We start from the raw sequence: 20,243 nt of genomic DNA on the forward strand, positions 1-20,243 counted from the left end.
TCAGGTAGCATCTGTGGCAAGAGAAACGGTTAATATTTCAGGTCTGTAATCTTTTGTCAGAACTGGAAAGTGTTACAGATGTAACCTGTTTTAAAGAAGTACAGAAGTAAAGGGAGGGGAGGAAATAATAAAGGTGATGTGTGATGGGGTAGGCGGTACGCATGATTAAATGAACAGCAGAATCAATACCAGCACCTGCTGTCCTGAAAAATGGGAGCAGCTGTTATGAACTGAAAATGTTGAATTCTACATTGAGTCGGGCAGACATAGGAAAGGAAATGGAATGCAAAGAAGACAAATAGAAATGCTATCGCAGAGAAAAGTAGAACTGCTTTGAGATGGGCATTCCTGAAAAAGAAGTGGCCATGAATAAAATTCTAATAAAGGCAAGATACTGCAGATGCTGGAAATCTGAAATGTAAAAAGAAAATGCTGCAAGTAAAAGCCCATGAGATTCAAGGGAATGCGGCGAGGTAGATCCAAAATTAGCTCAGTGACAGGAAACAAAGGGTAATGGTTAACGGATGTTTTTGTGAATGGAAAGGGGTATCCAGTGACATTCCACAGGGTTCAGTGTTGAGTCCTTTGCTGTTTGTGGTATATATTAATGATTAGGACTTAAATGTGGGAGGCATGATTGGGAAATTTGCAGATGACACAAAAATTGGCCGTGTAGTTGAAAGACAAGAGGATATCTGTAGACTCCAGAATTATATCAATGATTTGGGTGAGTGGGTGGAAAAGTGGCAAATGGAATTCAATCTGGAGAAATGTGAGGTAATGTATTTGGGAGAGCAAACAAAGCAAGGGAATACACAATAAACGGGAGGGTATTGAGATGGATAGCGGAAGTGAGAGACCTTGGGAGTGTATATCCACAGGTCCCTGAAGGTAGCAAAACAGGTAGATAGAATGTTGAAGAAGGCATATGGAAGGCTTTCCTTTGGCTGAGATATAGAATATAAAAGCAGGGATGTAATGCTGGCACTGTATAAAATGTTGGTTAGGCCACAGCTGGAGTATTGCATACAGTTCTGGTCACCACATTACAGGAAGGACATAATTGCTCTGGAGAGAATGCAGAAGAGATTTACAAGAATGTTGCCAGGGCTTGAAAGTTGCAGCTATGAGGAAAGATTGGATCGGCTAGGATTGTTTTCCTTAGGACCGTGGAGGCTGAGGGGTGACTTGATTGAGATGTACAAAATTTATGAGGGGCCTAGATATAGTAGACAAGAAGGACCTGTTTCCCCCAGCGGAGAGGTCAGTTACCAGGGGGATAGATTTAAGGTAATTGGTAGAAGGAGTAGAGGGGACACAAGGAAAAAGGTTTTCACCCAGAGGGCTGTGGTGTCTGGAATTCACTGCCTGTATCAGTGGTGGAGGCAGTAACCCTCAACCTGTTTAAAAGGAACCTGGTCCTGCACCTGAAGTGCTGTAACCTGCAAGGCTGTGGACCAGGTACTGGAAGGTGGGATTACAATGGGGGGCTTTTTTCCAGCTGGCATAGACGTGATGAGCTGAATGGCCTCTTTCTGTGCTGTAACTTTTCTATGGTTCTAAATATGCAGCAGGCCAGGCAACGTTTGCTGTTCATTTAATCACTCCTGTTTTCAGCAGTAGTACTGGTAATGATTTTTTTTTAAACTTCCACCTAAGTATTCTGCACATTATGCATGCATTACAAGGATGTTTTTCAGTTCTGTACTGCAAACCTTGGGACACATGCCTGAACTGCAAAATACCACAGTCCCTACTAAATTCAACCCCCCCAGTGCTGCTAATTACCAGGTAACTACCTCTAACCTGATTTTAAAAACTGAGTTGTTTATTAACACTGATCTACATACTGACAAAATTTTAGAACTTAATCCATAAAAAACTTTTTTTTTTTAAAAACCTAGCTTGTAACAATTAAGAACACTATAATTTATTGCTGCAGTAAAATTGTGGCCCAGATAACACATTGTGTTGCATGCCAGAGCATCTGTGACAAGCGGCCTCTTTGACTCGCCATGGGCAGTACCATGAGATCTGCTAGTAATACTGTATCGTAAAAACTGTACTCCTACCATACAATTTTCTTCACATTAAATTTTCACACTTTCTGGTGACTCATTTAAAAATACAAATCAGAAATTTTGACTGGTTTGAAAAAAAGCAAGCTAAACTTAAACCAATCCATAATCATTCAATCAATGTTTCTTTCAAACAAAAATGCCTGCCTTGTTTAAAATTGTGCCCTGTAATTTGCAATCACCACTGACCTCTAAGAAATCTGCATTGAGAGATCTAGCAATTTCTGTGGCAAGAACTTTACAAAGCAATTGCACATTGAGAGGTAGTGCAGCTTAATGGGGATTCCCAGTGTTGAGCTGCAGTGATGTCATCAAGCTGTCCAGGCAGCCAATCACATTAAAGAATTTTCAGAGTGCAACCAGGAAATGAAAACCACTGATCCACTTTTTTTGTTTTGCACTCTCAAATCTTTAAAGATTGGGACATACACATGGAATTAGGATAGCTGAAATATCATGAACAAACTTTTTTATTTAATTTAACATTTTCTTTATGAATAATTGAGAGATTTTCTTTTTAATGTGGAAATTTAACAACATTCCACATTTTTAGGGCCAGATCAGTTGTTCAGTATTTATTCTGATTGCTGTTAAAAACTCAGTTACACGTCATATAGAAACCCCATTTAAAAAATTAAGCCTTGTTCAAACAAAGAAGTGAGAGCAGGAAAACATAGGAATAAAAGAAATAGGAGCAGTAGTAGGCCTTTCAGCCCCTCAAGCCTACCCCACTATTCAATAAGATCATGGCTGATCTGTCCCAGGCCTCAACTCCTCTTTCGGGCCTGCTCTGCCTAACCCTCGACTCCCCGAGATTTCAAAAATCTATCTACCTCCTCCTTAAATACATTTAGTGCCCCAGCCTCCACAACTGTCTGAGGTAGAGAATTCCAGAGATTCACCACCCTCTGAGAGAAGAAATTCCTTCGCATCTCAGTTTTAAATGTGTGCTCCCTTATTCTGTAATTATGTCCCCTAGTTCGAGATTTCCCCCACTAGTGGAAACATCTTCTCAACATCTACGCTGTCGAGCCCCCTTAAAATCTTATCTGTTTCTATAAGATCATCTCTCATTCTCCTAAACTCCAATGAATTAAAGGCCCAACCTGTTTAGCTGTTCTTGATAAGACAACCCCTTCATCCCAGGAATCAGCCTAGTGAACCTTTTCTGAACTGCCTCCAATGCTAGTATAACCTTCTTTAAATACGGGGACCAAAACTGTACACAGTACTCCAGGTGTGGCCTCACCAACATCCTGTACAGTTGTAACTGGACATCCCTATTTTTAAAATCTAACCCCCTAGCAATAAAGCCCAAAATTCCATTTGCCTTCCTAATTACTTGCTGCACCTGCATGCTAACCTTTTGTGTTTCATGTACAAGAACACCCAGATCCCTCTGTACTGCAGTATTTTGCAGTCTTTCTCCATCTAAATAGTAATCTACCTTTTTAATTTTTCCTACCAAAGTGGATGACCTCACACTTTCCCACATTGAACACCATCTGCCAAGTTTTTGCCCACTCGGGAAGTTCTTGCCAGATCAATTGATTGTTACTGATTGCTGGCTCTGGGGGTTTTGGGGGTGGGGGGGGGGTGGGGGTGGTGCAGCAGTGGTGGCGGGGGAGCAGTTGTCCTTAGCACAGCCTATGGCAAAGCAGTAAATGACAGACTGCAACTGCAGGATTTTTATGTTAATCTGCACTTGTGCTAAATCCTGAAGTTGCGGTCAGAATCAGAGGAGTAATGATGGTGAATGCTCGCAGTTTATGTCAAAAACCTCATTCTGGGACAAGGGCCAGAATTTTACTTTTGTCGGACGGATGCTGTCTACCGACTAAAAAGTCGCCGACAATCACGGCGCCATCCGGCCTGGTGATCCAGACCACATTTTAGTCCCCAGGCCCTTAATTGGTCTGAGGCGAGTCTTCCACCTTCATTGAGACAGGAAGTCCTGCTTAATGAAGCTGCAGACCACTCAGCAGGCCGGCAGCTCTTAGTCCCAGCAGCACTACTGAGATTGGTGGCCACTGCTGGGCCCGCAATCCGGCATCAACAAGAAGAGGAAGGATGCCCTGGGAAAAGTTAAGTTTTTGTGCCCTTGCCAGGGATGATTGGTCCGGTCCTGGCGAGGCAAGGGTGGTCGATTTGGTGGTGGGGGGATGTTGGGATGGTTGGGACATCGAGGGTGGCCCACCGTCGGGTGCAGGGTGCCTGATCAGGAGGGCCCACCTCCCCCAGGCCATCAGAAAGCCGCCTGCTTTTGTCAGGCGGCTTATCTCCGACCTGGGCCGCCCGACCAGCCAAGGGTAAAAATCCGCATAGCGGTGGGCGGAGGCCCTTAAGTGGCTGTTAACTGGTCACTAAAGAGCCTTGATTCGTCTGGGACACGCGGGCCGGGTTTCACCATTACCCCACACAGAATGGCGACAGGAGTGGGTCAGGAAGGGCCCCACCCCACTCCCCCAAGCCTCCCACTCCATTTTACGGCCCCCCCCAGCCACCAACCCACCCTTTGAGGGGGGTGGGGGCATAAAATTCCGGCCAAGTTTTCTGTCTTAAATTACTTAACAATTACATTAACATGATCAAGTTACCTGTAACATTTTTGTGTGAATACCCTTCATTAATGTGCTTACTCCAAGGCCTCAGCTTTCCACCAAAGCCTGGGTTTGGAGTTGATGTTTTTCCTCGATGTACCACTATTGTCAGCTGAAGAGGATTAGCAACTATACCTATGGTTGCAATTCCTTGGATGTCAAAGGCTGTGTGTGTGGAATGTGAATCTTTCCTAGGATGCCTTAATACAACTGGAAGTCTGTCTTTACCTATTTTGTCACTTCTGTGCTTTGTATTTTCTAAATGATTTGAAGACAAACTTGAGCTTTTTGAGAATTTTGCATGAAGATTATCCTTAGTTCTTGCACTTGAGACAAGAATAAAGGGTTGATTTGAGCACATCTGCTTCATTTTGTTTAACTTGGAATTTGAAAATAATATCTTACAGAAAATGTATTTTTTTTCACAGCAAAGATTGAAATCTGTCTTTGACCAGGCTATGAGTCTGTCTGCATATTTGTCTAAATATTTTGAAAACAAACTGGAAGATTAACCTCTTCTGTAAACATCTGTAATTGAATTATAGTTGTATTTGAATTCTGAGTATATATTGTGCATTTGACAGGGCATGTGAGCATTTGTCCTCCCTCAGCAGCCTATACCTAAAATAATTCATCATGAAATTTATGCCACTAATCTGTTCCCTGGACAATTGTTCATTTTTATATTTAACAATAGAAGAGAAGCCCTTTATGTTCTGAGATGTTTTAACATGAAACAAATTTGCAATGGAGTATCAGTGCAGTCACTGTTAATATGTTGCCAGGCTACTCATGTCTGTTTCTTCACAGTGTGCTGAAGAAAGGAACTTGTACCCTGATGAGCTGTGGATGGTACTATGGTGTCTGTAATTCATGTGATATGCACCTGGATTCCTTTCATCATGGAAACGTTTGTGCTGTGTATGAGGGGTTAATGTGGGATAACAGGATGTGAAGTTTTCACTGTTGAATGTCACCTTTGTGCAGTTAAAATACAAAGCTGAAAGTGTGTTTATTACAGACTATCAATGCTGTACTAATTGCTCTGAATTGTGTAGGCAGACATCTTGCAGATGCTGTTGGACAAAGGATATAGTCGGATGTCTCAAGCATTCTTCATGCATCATTCGTTTTTTTTAGGACTCATCCATTGATGTAACCCAAAGTGTGGAAGAGGATCTGTTCATCGACCAACCTCTTCTTTATGCTGATGCTCTAGTCGGTGATGTGAGAGCTCATTTCAAAGGTGTATCAACAGTATGGTGGGGAATTCTGCTTATGTTTCTCAATGTGAGTGTTGGATTTCCTACGTAGGAACGTCTCTGAATAGACATTCTTTGTGTTGCTACACAATGTTGTGTTTTCTGTATGTAGTGCTGTACTAAAAACTGCAAAATGTAATAAATCTTCAATAGCTACTTTATTTGACATTCTGAAAGCATATTCTCTATTTTAAGATAGATTAAAGTTTAGTTTCCCATGTAATGAATATTTCATGGTTTACATATTTTGTTCTAATTAAACTAAACTTTTTTTTACACTGAAGAGATTTATTTTCTAAAGCAAATAGAAAAATTAATTTATTTAAAAACAACGTTGGAAATATTGTCAACAATGAATGAGTTGTCTTTCAGATCCAGTTCCAAGTAATGGTGATCTTCAATAGTAACACTTTTATGGCAAAATTTCTTCAAGCAAATTTAACAAAAAACATTTTGTTTTCCCTTGTCCAATGCAAAACATATATAAAATTTATATTTGAAATATATAATATGGTTATAGATTGAACACTTCATAATCTGCCCAAAGATTATTTTGGTGCTATTAAATATTTTTCACCCCATAAATTGCGATCTTCAAACCGGTGCAATGTCTTTTAAAATCTTATGATTGTAGTGTTAAATTCAAATTACTATATCCTGGTTCAAATTTGACTTGCAATTGAAATGTCAAACTGGAATGGTTGAAAAACCATTTTGTAAACAATTTTTATTGTCAATGGTCTTCACTACAACAGTGGTGAACTATTTATCAGAAGAATGAGAGTCTGTCATTTGACGCTTTTTGTAACCCTTGAAGCCAGTCGATCCTCAACATATACAGCATTATTAACAAAACAAAGCTATGAATGTAGTATGAATGTCACTGATGAAGGCATTCACTTTTAAAAAAAAAAAAAAATCATAAACCCACTTGGGCACTCCCAAATAATAGTAAATAACTGACTTGTTTAGATCTCCTACAAGTCATGTCCAAGGCCACTTGGATATCTGAGATGTTTCACACCCAAAACCTGTTTGTTCATGAAATCTCCATTAACTGTGAACTTGTGATGTTCAACCATATACACAAAACTAAAACGTCCTGTGGATTCATTGATATAGTAAATTAGCTTTGTTCCTGATTTTCCTTTTACAATTTAATGAAGTAAGTGTAACTTCTTTGTTCTAGGTTGCTTTTGTAGCACTGGCATTTCCTTTGGGCTTTTTGTGTGTTACACCAGCTGACATTTGTAGAAATGTCCTTCAGTCCTTCAACCCTACAACTATTATAGTAATTACAAAAAGTATCCTTTGGGCTCTATATGCTCTCTTTGAATGTTACTTGCAAGCTCAGCATTCCAATGCCAGGAATAGAGGCTATCTCTCACTTTACCGCTCCACAAGGCATCTGAAGCGCCTGCCATTACTTATTCATTCTGCAGGTGAGCAAAATTTACTGTAATTGGGAAGATAAGCGTGTGTGAGTGTTTTAACTAATATGTGATGTTTTGCTAACATAGTGTGGTGGATAAAGATGCCTGATGCTCTGCTAAGTTATGCAGATCAGAAAGTCACCAATTTGATTCTGGAGTGGGAATGCCGGCAATATCGAGAGGTAGTCAGTGGTAGCACACCTCTGGAGGAGACAACAAAAGTCTTTTGGTTGTCGTGGACTGCACTGGAAAGGGTTTTGCTACCAGTGATTTTTTTTTAATGGTACATTTTTCCAGGCATTTGAGGGCAGCTACATCCAGCAAAATGTCGAATCTCAGCATCAAACCATTACACTTATGTATTTATAGAATATAGTGTGAAAGCTGTACAAAATACCCCACAGTATAAATGGGGTTATTACTACAAAACTAAGAGCTTCAACGGGTATTGCAGAACCATTTCCTGAAGCACTATGATAACAGTATTAAAAAAAAAATTTGTTCACTTAACAAAACATTCTACAATTGATATATTTATGGCAGTTTTGTACTCTTAAAATATTGCAGGTTCTTTATAATGCTTGATGACTGATCCATTTTTTTTTTTAAATTGTAACCAGCAATCACTAGTGCAGTGCTACATATTTCTTATTTCTAAATTATACAGTCTGCTAAACCAGGACAGCCCACTGTATCATTTCCAGTACAAGGTAATGCGTATTAAGCCAAAGCCTGGTCAATAAGTACACATTGCTTTTTGTAATCTCATTTTAGCTTTTCTGGACAGTACAGTAATTTCATCTTTGTGCCTGTGCATAATGCCATACTCTAATCGTCTCTAAACATTTAGACCGACTTATTCTATGTTTTTTGTTGCTTTGTCTCGGGTGAAACCAGTGATGATTTTTTTTTTTATTTGAAACAAAATGCCTTCAGTTTCTGAAGGAGTAATACCAATAATGTTATTTTCATATGTGGCAGTGGACGAAGGGAGCGTGAAAAATAACATTAAACAAAATCCACCTGCTTGCTATCTATCTTTTTCTGTCCTCCTTATTGTACTCTGATTACAGTCAACCTGGTGTGTACATAACCCAGCACATGGTTCAGGAGTGTCCAACCATTTCTTTAGAGATAGCTACTTCTGATAAATGAAAAATATCATGAGCTATTTAAACATATATTGAAAAATCAGCAAGAGCAACACAACTAGTCCCATTCGCCTGCCTTTTTCCCATAGCCCTGCAAAATTTTTTTTCCTTCTGTTATGAAAGTTCAATTTTTTAATATTTATGTGAGGACTCGTGTTTTTACAAATGTGGAAATGGATTCCTTTGCAGGACTGGAGTGGTTCCATAGATGCTGAACTTTGTATTTTTTTTAAAAGGTCACTGGAAGGACTTTGTTAAAAACACTTACTGGAAGTCACATTTCTTCGGCTAAATATAAAGCAGGTGCCTTCTGACCGTGGGAGTTGCTTACAGAGGAGTGACATGTCACAATTAATGGTGGTCAGGCGTTGGTTTTGGTTTAAATATTGGTTTGAATCAGTTGGGGGTCAGTCTGCTAAAAGAAGACCAGTTCATCCTGTCTCCACTTCTCTGAGAAACCCTGTGAATCCAGTGTGTGATAACTGAAACCCTTGATTTTTTTTTTGTCAAGGGAGCTTTATTCTGTATCTAACCCTGTTTTCTTTTAATATAAGGTGGCCTTTATTCCCCAGGCCCCTTTTTATATACATTTTAAAATAACTTTATTTAAAAACAGATAAATGAACCCAAAACTCAAATTAAAATACCATTCTCTGCATCAATGATGCAATCCAGCCCCTGTGGTGTCCACTGGTCGTGGAAGGCCTCAAGAGTACCGGCAGACACCACATGCTTCTTGTCTAGGGAAACCCGGGCGCGAACGTAACTGCGGAAGAGGGGCAGGCAATCAGGTGGACGCCCCACCCCGCCACCCCCAGACGGCCCGCAGCCTGGACCTGTGAATTGCCACCTTGGCCAGGCCCAGGAGCAGATCGTGCAGAGATCCTCCTCCCAGCCTCCGCACCGGGTGCCCAAAGATCAGTAGCATGGGGCTGAAGTGCAGCCAAAACCTGAGGAGCAACCCCTTTTTAAATACTAACTGAAACCCTTGATGCTGCATTTCTCCTGGAAAGCCTGCCAGACTAATCTTTGATATCGTCTGAAGAGAACTGCTCCAAAACTAATTCCCAGTGATTGTCTATGCGTATTTGGGAGACTGGGAAAGGGACAACTGATAATTCTTGAAGGAAAAGATATGGAATGATGACAAGTATTTGGCCAAAGTATTTTTTTTAAATATTTTTACAATTTAAAAAAAAAACTCTGCAGAGAAAACCCTTATTTTTTTGCTTTAACTGGGGTGGGTGTGTTAGTGAGTATGTGTGTGTGTGTGTATTGGACCAAGTTAGAAAGGAACTTTTTTATATTGCAATCAGTGTTAATGCTTTGCATCTTTACTGAATGTCTTTTTTTATAATTTGATGATTTTGTTTATTAAAGAAACCTGGTGGTGGATTCTATTCTGCAATAAAAATAGAGTATATAATTGGCCGTATCGGTAACTGAGTAAACGTTATGTTGTGACCTGTGGAGAAGTGAAAACAGTGCATTCCACCTGCCACGGTAGTAACACTTCAGATAATTATTCAACATCCTTTTGAAAGCCACAATTGAAACCGCTTCCACAACACACTTGGGCAGTACATTCCAGATCCTAACCACTTGCTGCTTGAAAAAGTTTTCTACTCTTGTCACCATTGCTTCTTTTGCCATTCACCCTTTAACTTTTGGTTCTTAACCCTTCTGCCAGTGGGAACAGTTTCTCCTTATCAACTCTGTGCAGACCCGTCATGATTTTGAACACCTATCAAATCTCCTTTCACCTTCTGTTCTCCAATCTATTCTCATAACTGAAGTCCCTCATCCTTGGAACCATTCTTGTAAATCTTTTCTGCACCCTCTCTGATGCCTTCACATCCTTCCTGAAGTGTAGTGCTTTAAAATTGGACACAATACTCTAGTTGAGGCCAAACAAGTGTTTTATACAGGTTCAACATATCCTCCTTGCTTTTGTGCACTGCCTTTAATTGATAAAGGATCCCATATGCTTTTATTAACTGCTTTCTCAGGCTGCCCGGCCACCTTCAACGATTTGTGCACATTTACCCCCAGGTGCCTCTGCTCCTGCAACCCCTTTTTGAATTGTACTCTTTTTATATTACCTCTCTTCCATTCTTCGTCCCAAAATGTATCTAGTGATACATTTCTCCGCATTAAATTTGATCTGCCACGTGTCTGCCCATTCCACCAGCCTGTCTATGTCCTCTTGAAGTCTGTCTCTCCTACTCACCGTTCACAATACTTCCAAGCTTGTCTTCCTCAAATTTTGAAATTGTGCTCTGTACACCAAAGTCTAGGTCATTAATATATATCAAGAAGAGCAGTTGGCATAATACCAATCCCTGAAGAAACCCACTGGATACCATCCTGCTGTCTGGAAAAACAAGCAATCACCACTACTTTCTGTTTCCTGTCACTAAGCCAACTTCATATCCATCACTGTCCCTTTTATTCCATGGGTGTTAATTTTGCTGACAAGCCTGTTACGGCCATGTAGTGCGACGTGGGTGGTTCCTGCTGTTCAGTTCCCCACTTGACCGCAACAAGTATATTTGTATTAAGAGTTTAGCCCCTTTTATATTTTTCAAATGAACAGACAGCAACAGGTTTTCTCGTAGGTTTTGTCAAAACCTTAAGTCGATTGTTTATTGATTAATACATCTTATCCCAAAATTGTGTCTTGCATATATAGAAAGAGATAGGTAGGTTTTAGCAGGGGGAGAAGGATTTGTGGAGTTGTGGCCAGTAAAAGTGTCTGCTAATTTGGGCTTGAGTCTTTCGGATGCCCATGTGTCCAGCCATAGGGATTTCATGGGCAATTTGCAGAATCTCTCTGTGATATTTAGGGGGGAACCACAGTTTGGTGAACTACTGTCCACCTCTCTCTGGATCGCTGTGGGGGTCTCCACTTCCTCATTTAGGATTTCATTTTTTAAATAGTAACATTTAGGCAGCTTCTCTACATCTGCCTCAGAATAAGCTGTCTGTTTTAAAAATCAGGATCTACTTTTAGGCTTCAATTATGGGGGGGGCGGGGTTCTGTTATATACTTCCCTAAATCTCCGGGGGGGGGAAAAGTTTCAGCCAGCCAGACCTCTGAGTCATGGGGCTGATATTCTGCTTCAGCTCTGTCTGGGGGAACTTGTGTGGCCGTGGCCCTTACTGCACAGGCAGAAAAGATTCCAGAGACTTCCTCCTGTATTTGCTCTGTCTGCTTGGCCTCATTTGGCTGGTCTAATATCACTGGGGCTGTGACCATCTTGCCTCCATCCAAATCCTTGCTGAGTAGCAAGTCTATGCCAGCTACCAGTAGACTAGGGACAATTTCTACAATAACTGGCCCAGAAGCCAGGTTGCACTGCAAGTGGACTCTACAGGGGTACATGCATATATCATCCTTCAGTTCCATTTACTAGAACCTTCATTTTTAGTGAACTCTCTGGTGGGAAGGTCATTCCTTTTTACCCAGCATAAGGGATTGAATGGCCCTAGTGTCTCGAAGCAGGACAGTGGGTTTACTTCTCTTACTAGAGGGATTTGGAGATACTGTTCCTTTTACAACAAAATCCTGATAGCCTTCAGGAATTTTCTCCTACTTCTCCCATAATTACAGCAGTATTATTTGTGAGGTTCTTTCCTACGGCTCGGGCCACAGTCGGATCTGCTGGGGCACCCTATTCTTTGTTAGTCTTGTGCGCTCCTGCAAGATTAATGTGCTTCCCCTTTGACCTCCAGCAGTCAGCTTTGATGTGCTCTATGTTGCTGCAATGGAACACACAAGTCTGTGGTATACATTCCTGTCCTCTGCATTTTCTTTCCTTGCTGGTGGAGGGCTTTTTGTGTGCTCCCCTTTTGTTTCTCTGTCGCTGATACTCCATCTTTTATCACTTTCCCACTTTCTGCCCTTTCCGAACCTCTGGGAATTATCATGAAAGACTATTCCCTGCGTAAAGGATTTGTGTAAGATCAAAGTCATCTGCCATGGTGGTGGCTTCTCTCGCCTTGTGAATTCTTTGTTCTTCTGTGTGAGTTCTTATACTAATTGGAATGCTATTTTTAAACTCTTCCAGCATATCACTTCTCAGGTTTGATATGAGGGTTCTAGCTTGAGAGACTGTATCCAGTGATCAAAATTCATATGTTTGATTCTTTTGAATTCAGTGTAAGTCTGCGGTGTGTCCGGGTGTGTCGGAATTTCTGTTTATATGCTTCCGGTACCAGCTCATATGCATTTAGAATTGCAGTTTTGGTTTGTTCATAATCAGACAAACTTTCTTCTGATAACAGGGAAAAAGTTTCACGAGCCCCACCCACGAACTCTCCTTGTGAGAGGAGAGTTGAGAATTCTTTTGGCCGTTTTAGCCTGGTAGCTGTTTTCTCAAATGAGATAAATATGACTCTGCCTCCTGCTCATTAAATTTTGGCAGTAGTCTTGTGTCTCAGCCCATCCAAAGTTTTTTGCTCTGAATTGGGGATAAGGTTTGAGTGACTAGCAGCATTTTCATTTTGGGTTTGCATTCTCCTACTAAAACGTTATTGCTACTTCCTCTCTTTTTTGCATCTCTCTTTCCTCTTTTTCCCTCTGAAACTCTTTTTTTTTTGAAGCTGATTCATTATTTCTTCCATTTTCATCTGCAACTGCATCTCTTCCCTTTTCCAACTGAATTCTAGCTAGAATTATTATTTCAGACTCTGATTCCATGCTGTCATCTTCTAACTCCAGGATAAGTTTAAAATGGTTGGCTAGACTTTTCACCAGTTCACGTTTCTTTTGTTTTTTGTCTGAAATTGATTCCCACCTCCTGTAGCTAAGCTTTTTAAATCTTCAACACTTAATTTGTTTAACTTATCATGGGATATCGCTCCCTGCTGTACAAATTCCTCAGCATTAAATGTGGCAATTTCTTTTGTTTCTAGCACTGTAGAGAGAGAAAAAAACAAGAAAACCTGTTGGTTTATTTTTCCAAAATTTGAGGTTAATTTTCCTCGCGTTTTCCAAATCTCTTGTTTGTTTGGTGGTTCAGATCCTGGCTTCAAGCCCCCAATTTGTTACAGCCATCTGGTGTGACGTGGGTGGTTTCCACTGTTCAACTCCCCACCTGACTGCAGCAAGTGTATTTGTATTAGAGTTTAGCCCCTTTGCTGTTGTATTTTACAAATAAACATAGATGACAGGTTTTTTAAAAAGTCAATTGTTTATTGATCAATACATTTTGTCCCAAAATTGTCGTAACTGCATTCGCTAGCATGCTCACACAGGAAAGGGGTATGTGGGTTTTAGCGGGCGTGGGGCAGGAGAGAAGAAAGGTTACAATAAACCTGTTGAATTCTCTTGAGTCGAGTTTTATAGAAGGTTGCAGCCCTGTGATTGTAAATTTCTCTCTTGATTGAAGGTTCTGTTGACATTGGTGGGTTACTTCTAGCTCTCTGCTGTATAATGTAGATGTTGGATTTTCTCTCGCAGGGCATGTGCTTTCTGGAATGGCAGCAGTTACAATTGGCTTCACCTTCTGGGTCAGTAAAACAGTCCCTTCTCACCTCCTGTTAGTAGACATTCTGGTTTCTATCCCATGGTGATCGCACAATGACCCAGGATGTGGCTACTTCACACCTTCTTTGTCTTAGAAGTCATTCAATTCTGGAATGTTTCAATGATAGGTGTGAGGTGGGTTTCATTATTACCTTTTGGCTTTGAAGATTTGTCCTTTTGTCTTTGTCAGACTGTTTGAATATGCAGAAGATTAATTCCCTCTTCAGCCATTTTGGATCATTGTACATTCTTTTAAAAAATAAATGTTCATTTTTTAAAGACAAAATCAGTATTTTCATAACTCTTCAGAGTTACTCGATGCATGTTGTATCATTGCATCTCCGATGTGCGTGACAAGCCTGTTATGTGATTAAAGTATCACATGTCTTTTGGAAGTCCATATACACCACATCAGCTATATTATCCTCGTCAACCTTGTCTGTTCATTTTATTGCAAGTGATATTTGTTTTCCTATTGTTTAAAAGATTCGTTAGGTCTAATCCATTAATACTGTCCTTAATTGTTTGTTTATTATTGCACATTCTGTGGAGCTAAACAAGGACCAAGATGATTTGCAAACATTATGAGATTTTGTGCTGGTTTGTTGCTGCAGCTGCCTGACCTTTGCTTATATTTTTGAGGGAAGTAACAGAAGACTTGTGATCATCCAACGCAAGGAACAACAAATTTTAAAAGTTAAGAATCACGTTGTCAAACTCTGGAAGGGGGTGGGGGGCAAGTGGGTGGTGTGGAGGCATCCAAGGAAGTGATGTCTTGCATTATTCCTTTTGCAATTCTCATGACTGCTTAACAGTGGCATTTTCATTTTCCACACATCTGCCCATATCTCCCTGTATAAGATTTCTGAATGTAAAAATGAACTACTTTTGGTTGGGTAAAACTGATTTGCAGCTGCCTCAATCCATTGAATAACTTCATAGTGAAGAAAGCAGGTGATGACAGTAAATCAAACTTGGACATCTTCGAGCTCGACCTTGCAGCTTCGCTGCTGGACTCACCACTCGACTTCGCCATGGACTCGCTGTGTTGTGACTCAATGCGTGCTGACGTCAGAATGTGACGATTAATGATAACTGTGGATAATGCAGGTGATCTGAATGCCTTGCAAGCTACTCAAAAGACTGTCCGAACTACCGGCAGCTCACGATTGATGTGCTGCCGACCCAGACATATATGTATGCAGGAAGTCTCCTTGTGTTCCGTACTGACCTTCGGTGTGATTCTGCAGCATGAACAAGATACTAAGTGCCAAACGCAGTTATTTTAATGCAAGACATCCCTTTCCTGTATGCCTCCACACCATCCCAGAGTTTGACAACATGATTCTTAACTTTTGAAATCTTTCTTGCATCCTGGACATTCTAGTGTTGCTTTGATCTGTGTTGGCTTGTATGACTGGCCTGCTTTTCAGCTTTTGCATATTAATGCAAAGTGTTTGGTATCAAGTGCACAATAGACCTCCAAAGAGTGTATAATGCATAATGACAGATGTGGTTTGTGTGTGTGTGTCAACACATTTTTTAAGTTGGCAGTATAACTAGATAAGACCATATTTACAGAAGAAAGCAAAATGATTCCTTGGTTTTCTATTTGGTTTGAAAACCATGAAATTGTACAGGACTGCACTTAAGCTGCATATGGAATATTGTGTACAGTTTTAGGCACTTCATCCTGGATCATTGGAAAAGATGCAGTGTATATTTACTAGAATGTTACCAGGGATGAATGGTCATAGTTAGACAGGAACAAAAGGGCACAAATCTAATATAATTACAAAAAAGTTAGAAAAAATTATTTTATTTTGAAAGGAAATTGGATAGTTTCTTGAAAAAGATAGACTAAAGAAAATGGTAAGCAAGTAGTAGGTAGTTCAAATGAAGAAAAATACGAGCATAGACTTGTGATAAATGGCTTGTTTCTGTGCTGTAACATTGAATACAGCTGAGTTTAGGAATAACATTGGAAGTACAGTACTTGCATTTATTGTAATGAATACAGGAGACGTCAAACTGGATTCGAAGTGAGCTGGCATTGTTCATATTCTCAAAGCTGACTAAATTGGAAAAATTTTGAAATTGGTTATTTAGGAACATTATGGAAATAATCTAGTAACTGGCAGCCAGCATGGTTTTGCAGATCCTGACTAAGGAACATCCTTGACTTGTTGGAGAAAGTGAGAGCCCATGTCAATAGTGAAAAACTTTGTGTAGTATGCCAAGATTTCCCAAAAACCTTCTGTAAGGTCCTGCATAAAAAACAACTACACAAATTTGAGATAATGATCATTCTAAGTAAAACTTGGGCTTTGGATAAGGAATTGGCTGAAGAAGCAGCAGCTGTTAGTTAAAGGAATCATGTCGAGCTGTTCATACGTACTGAATGGGGTGACGCTTGGATTGCTGCTGGAGCCCTACTGCTTTGTAATCTAAATACAAACAACCTGGATCCAGATTCCCAATGATGCTAAATTGGGAATGGGGTAGTCGAATTCTTTAAAAGCTGTGGAATTCATGAAGGACTTGAACCATATTTGCAAATAGGCAGAACGAGCGTGGATGAAATTCAATACAAATTAAATGCAAGGTGTTGCACATTGGAAGGAAAATGGAAAGCATATTTAATGAAGTCAAAATCACTAAGAGAATGGCTGAAAAAGGTCATGGAGTGATGATCCATTCAACACTTGCAATCTTCAAGTATTGCAGAGTATAATCAACAGACCAATCTGAATATGGAGTTATGTTGAAGTTTTGAGGTCGCATGCTCTGGACCGGCCATGCATTCAGTAGTGGTCACGAGGGAAACATCCAAGTTGGCAAAAGTTAGGAGCAGAGACCCGGAAGGGTTGTCCGTTTTGAGGAGGCTTTTGAAGATGAGAGAAAAATAGAAAGTTGGAAGATATAGGAAGAAAATTCCAATTGAGACTTCGAAATCGAAAGATATTTTTGACTGAGCAAAGAAGGTTGGGAGAGTAAAGGAGGGAACTGGCTGCGATATTTTAAGTGAAATGGAAGAAATGAATCTGGATGTCTATTTCAAATTAAACTACAACTTCAGGACATTGTAAAAACTAGTGAAAGCTATGTTTGAGATAGATGGCCTGGAATGGTGTTCAGAATTATTTAGAAGGGGTGTTGCATAATAGGTGTTGGAGAGTGAGGACCATCGATTTCTGTGGTTAGATGAAATATCTGTACTTGCCTTTATTTGAATACTCTCATTGAGAGTACTTTTTTCCCCCTTGAATGCCAAATTACTGTGTATAATTATCATAACTGCTGTGACTAAGCAGTTTATGGCATTTATATGATTTGCAGTCCAAACTTGAGATACCTACCTTGGTGATGGAAAACCCTGCTCCAGAATGTTGCCCATTCTAAAAGTTCATATGAAGTCATCTAGGCAGAAATGCCTCCTCAAAGAGGCTGTTATGAAAACCCCACATGCCAAATGGAAAATATTAACTTAATCGAGTGGAACTTTGCCTGAGACTTTTACTAGAAATTGTTACAAATAACCTTTTAAACAGAAAAGCGAGCAGCCAAGATGGCCACAGCAATTTGCACACAAATCAACAACCCAGCAGACTGGAGACAAATATGATTGACTCAACCTAGCCAGAACAATGAGGTGCTCTCTTATTAAATTACCTAAAATGATTTTGCCAACACTGTTGTCAAGAGCCATCAACACTCATTGACTTTGAAAGAGCCAAACCCTTCCAAGTGTGACTGAACAGCTTTAAGGTGAGACTCCTTGAATCTCGAAGAATTTTCCAGAAGGGCCTCACTAACCCAACAAAGAGGTTTGGGAATATCATGTGACTACTGTGCAGCTTTGGAGAGGCTAAGCTTAGTCTGTCAGAAGGCAGACTAACTGGAAGCAAGCAAGAAAACGACGCGCACTCTCAATCTCTCCAGTCGAGATCGAGAGAAGCCTTGACTGAAGCTGCTAAAGCCTCAAACCTCGAGACCAGCACAGCCGGTAACTAGGGGACAAGGGTCAATACCCCCTTTTCTGCCTTGTGGAACCTGAGAAGCAAGCCTGAACCGTGCACGTGGTCCAGCGAGATTACAATTTCAACTAAAGACTGAGACTAAGATTTCAGTATTTAAATTATATTTATTTTGGACTCTACTCCAACCACCCAACTTGGTTTTTGCCTCTGTATCTATTTGTGTGTGTGTTCTTGTGTGAATGTGAGCGTGGATGTGTTGCATATTTTAGTAATTTTAATCGGTTTAGAGTGATGAGAATAATAAACTTATCTTTCTTGTTTAAATTCAAGAAAACCTTTTCTGGTTCACTTGCAATTTTATATTAGAGGAACTGGAGCAAGTGCTCACTGAGGTGGTGAGTTCAATTGCTGTTTTTAAAAAAAAAGGATGAATCCTGTTGCAGTCAAACCAGAGACGGGCAAAAGGAGAACCTAAGACCCCTTCCTTACCTAGTCATAACGGGCACGCTGGCTTCACATGATTTGTGTTTAGGTCCTGAATCCTACATAGTTTCTCTCGAATATTATTGACCTCGATCAGCTTTTTTCTGGTCTGATGGCTGTATGTTTGTGCCTCTTGCAAGCTACCAAATTAGCCATATGTCAATTTGAGCATTCACAATCACTTAGCATCAGCCAGCTCATTTGGCATCCTCACTCTTAAGATTTTTCAAAGCCTTTAAAACCTGTGACTTCGGCAAATTTATTCTATTTGGACAACAATTCTAAGATTATGGATTTTTTTTTTTAAAAATTCATTCATGGGATGTGGGCGTCGCTAGCTAGGCCAGCATTTATTGCCCATCCTTAATTGCCCTTGAGAGGTGATGGTGAGCTGCCTTCTTGAACCACTGCAGTCCATGTGAGGTCAGTACACCCACAGTGCTGTTAGGAAGGGAGTTCCAGGATTTGGACCCAGCGACAGTGAAGGAACAGCGATATAGTTCCAAGTCAGGATGGTGTGTGACTTGGAGGGGGACTTGCAGGTGATGGTGTTCCCATGCATTTGCTGCCCTTGTCCTTCTAGTTGGTACAGGTTGCGGGTTTGGGAGGTGCTGCCTAAGGAGCTTTGGTACGTTGCTGCAGTGCATCTTGTAGATGGTACATGCTGCTGCCACTGTACGCCGGCGGTGGAGGGAGTGAATGTTTCTGGATGGGGTGCCAGTCAAGTGGGCTGCTTTGACCTGGATGGTGTCGAGCTTCTTGAGTGTTGTTGGAGCTGCACCCATCCAGGCAAGTGGAGAGTATTCCATCGCACTCCTGACTTGTGCCCTGTAGATGGTGGACAAGCTTTGGGGAATCAGGAGGTGAGTTACTCGCTGCAGGATTCCGAGCCTCTGACCTGCTCTTGTAGCCACAATATGTGTATAGCTACTCCCAGTTCAGTTTCTGGTCAATGGTAGCCCCTAGGATGTTGATAGTGGGGGATTCAGCGATCGCAATTCCATTGAATGTCAGGGAAGTTGGTTAGTTTCTCTCTTGTAGGAGATGTTCATTGTCTGGCACTTGTGTGGCACGAATGTTACTTGCCACTCATCAGCCCAAGCCTGGATGTTGTCCAAATCTTGCTGCATTTCTACACTGACTGCTTCAGTATCTGAGGAGTCACGAATGGTGCTGAACATTGTGCAATCATCAGCGAACATCCCCACTTCTGACCTTATGATTGAAGGAAGGTCATTGATGAAGCAGCTGAAGGTGGTTGGGCCTTGGACACTACCCTGAGGAACTCCTGCATTGATCTCCTGGAGCTGAGATGATTGACCTCCAACAATCACAACCATCTTCCTTTGTGCTAGGTATGACTCCAGACAGCAAAGAATTTTCCCCGATTCCCATTGACTTCAGTTTTGCTAGGATTCCTTGATGCCATACTTGGTCAAATGCTGCCTTGATGTCAAGGGCAGTCATTCTCACCTCACCTCTTGTTCAGCTCTTTTGTCCATGTTTGAACCAAGACTGTAACGGGGGCAGGAGCTGAGTGGCCCTTGCAGAGCCCAAACGGAGTGTCGCTGAGCAGGTTATTGCTAAGCAAGTGTCACTTGATAGCACTGTCGATGATACCTTCCATCACTTGCCTGATGATTGAGAGTAGACTGATGGGGCGGTAATTGGCTGGGTTGGACTTGTCCTGCTTTTTGTGTACAGGACATACCTGGGCAATTTTCCA

At 40.9% G+C, this 20,243-nt stretch overlaps 1 protein-coding gene across 2 annotated transcripts in view; it reads left to right on the plus strand.

Moving 5' to 3' along the window:
- Positions 1 to 20,243, plus strand: part of tmem192 (transmembrane protein 192) — a 55,248-nt gene that overhangs the window by 15,133 nt on the left and 19,872 nt on the right. For both annotated transcript variants that reach the window (XM_068040036.1, XM_068040043.1), the window contains exons 2-3: positions 5,819 to 5,968; positions 7,130 to 7,382. In XM_068040036.1, the coding sequence (XP_067896137.1) occupies positions 5,819 to 5,968; positions 7,130 to 7,382 (403 nt within the window). The remainder of the gene's footprint in view (positions 1 to 5,818; positions 5,969 to 7,129; positions 7,383 to 20,243) is intronic.

The sequence above is a fragment of the Heterodontus francisci genome, chromosome 1, assembly GCF_036365525.1.
Source record: "Heterodontus francisci isolate sHetFra1 chromosome 1, sHetFra1.hap1, whole genome shotgun sequence".
In the NCBI taxonomy this organism is placed as follows: domain Eukaryota; kingdom Metazoa; phylum Chordata; class Chondrichthyes; order Heterodontiformes; family Heterodontidae; genus Heterodontus; species Heterodontus francisci.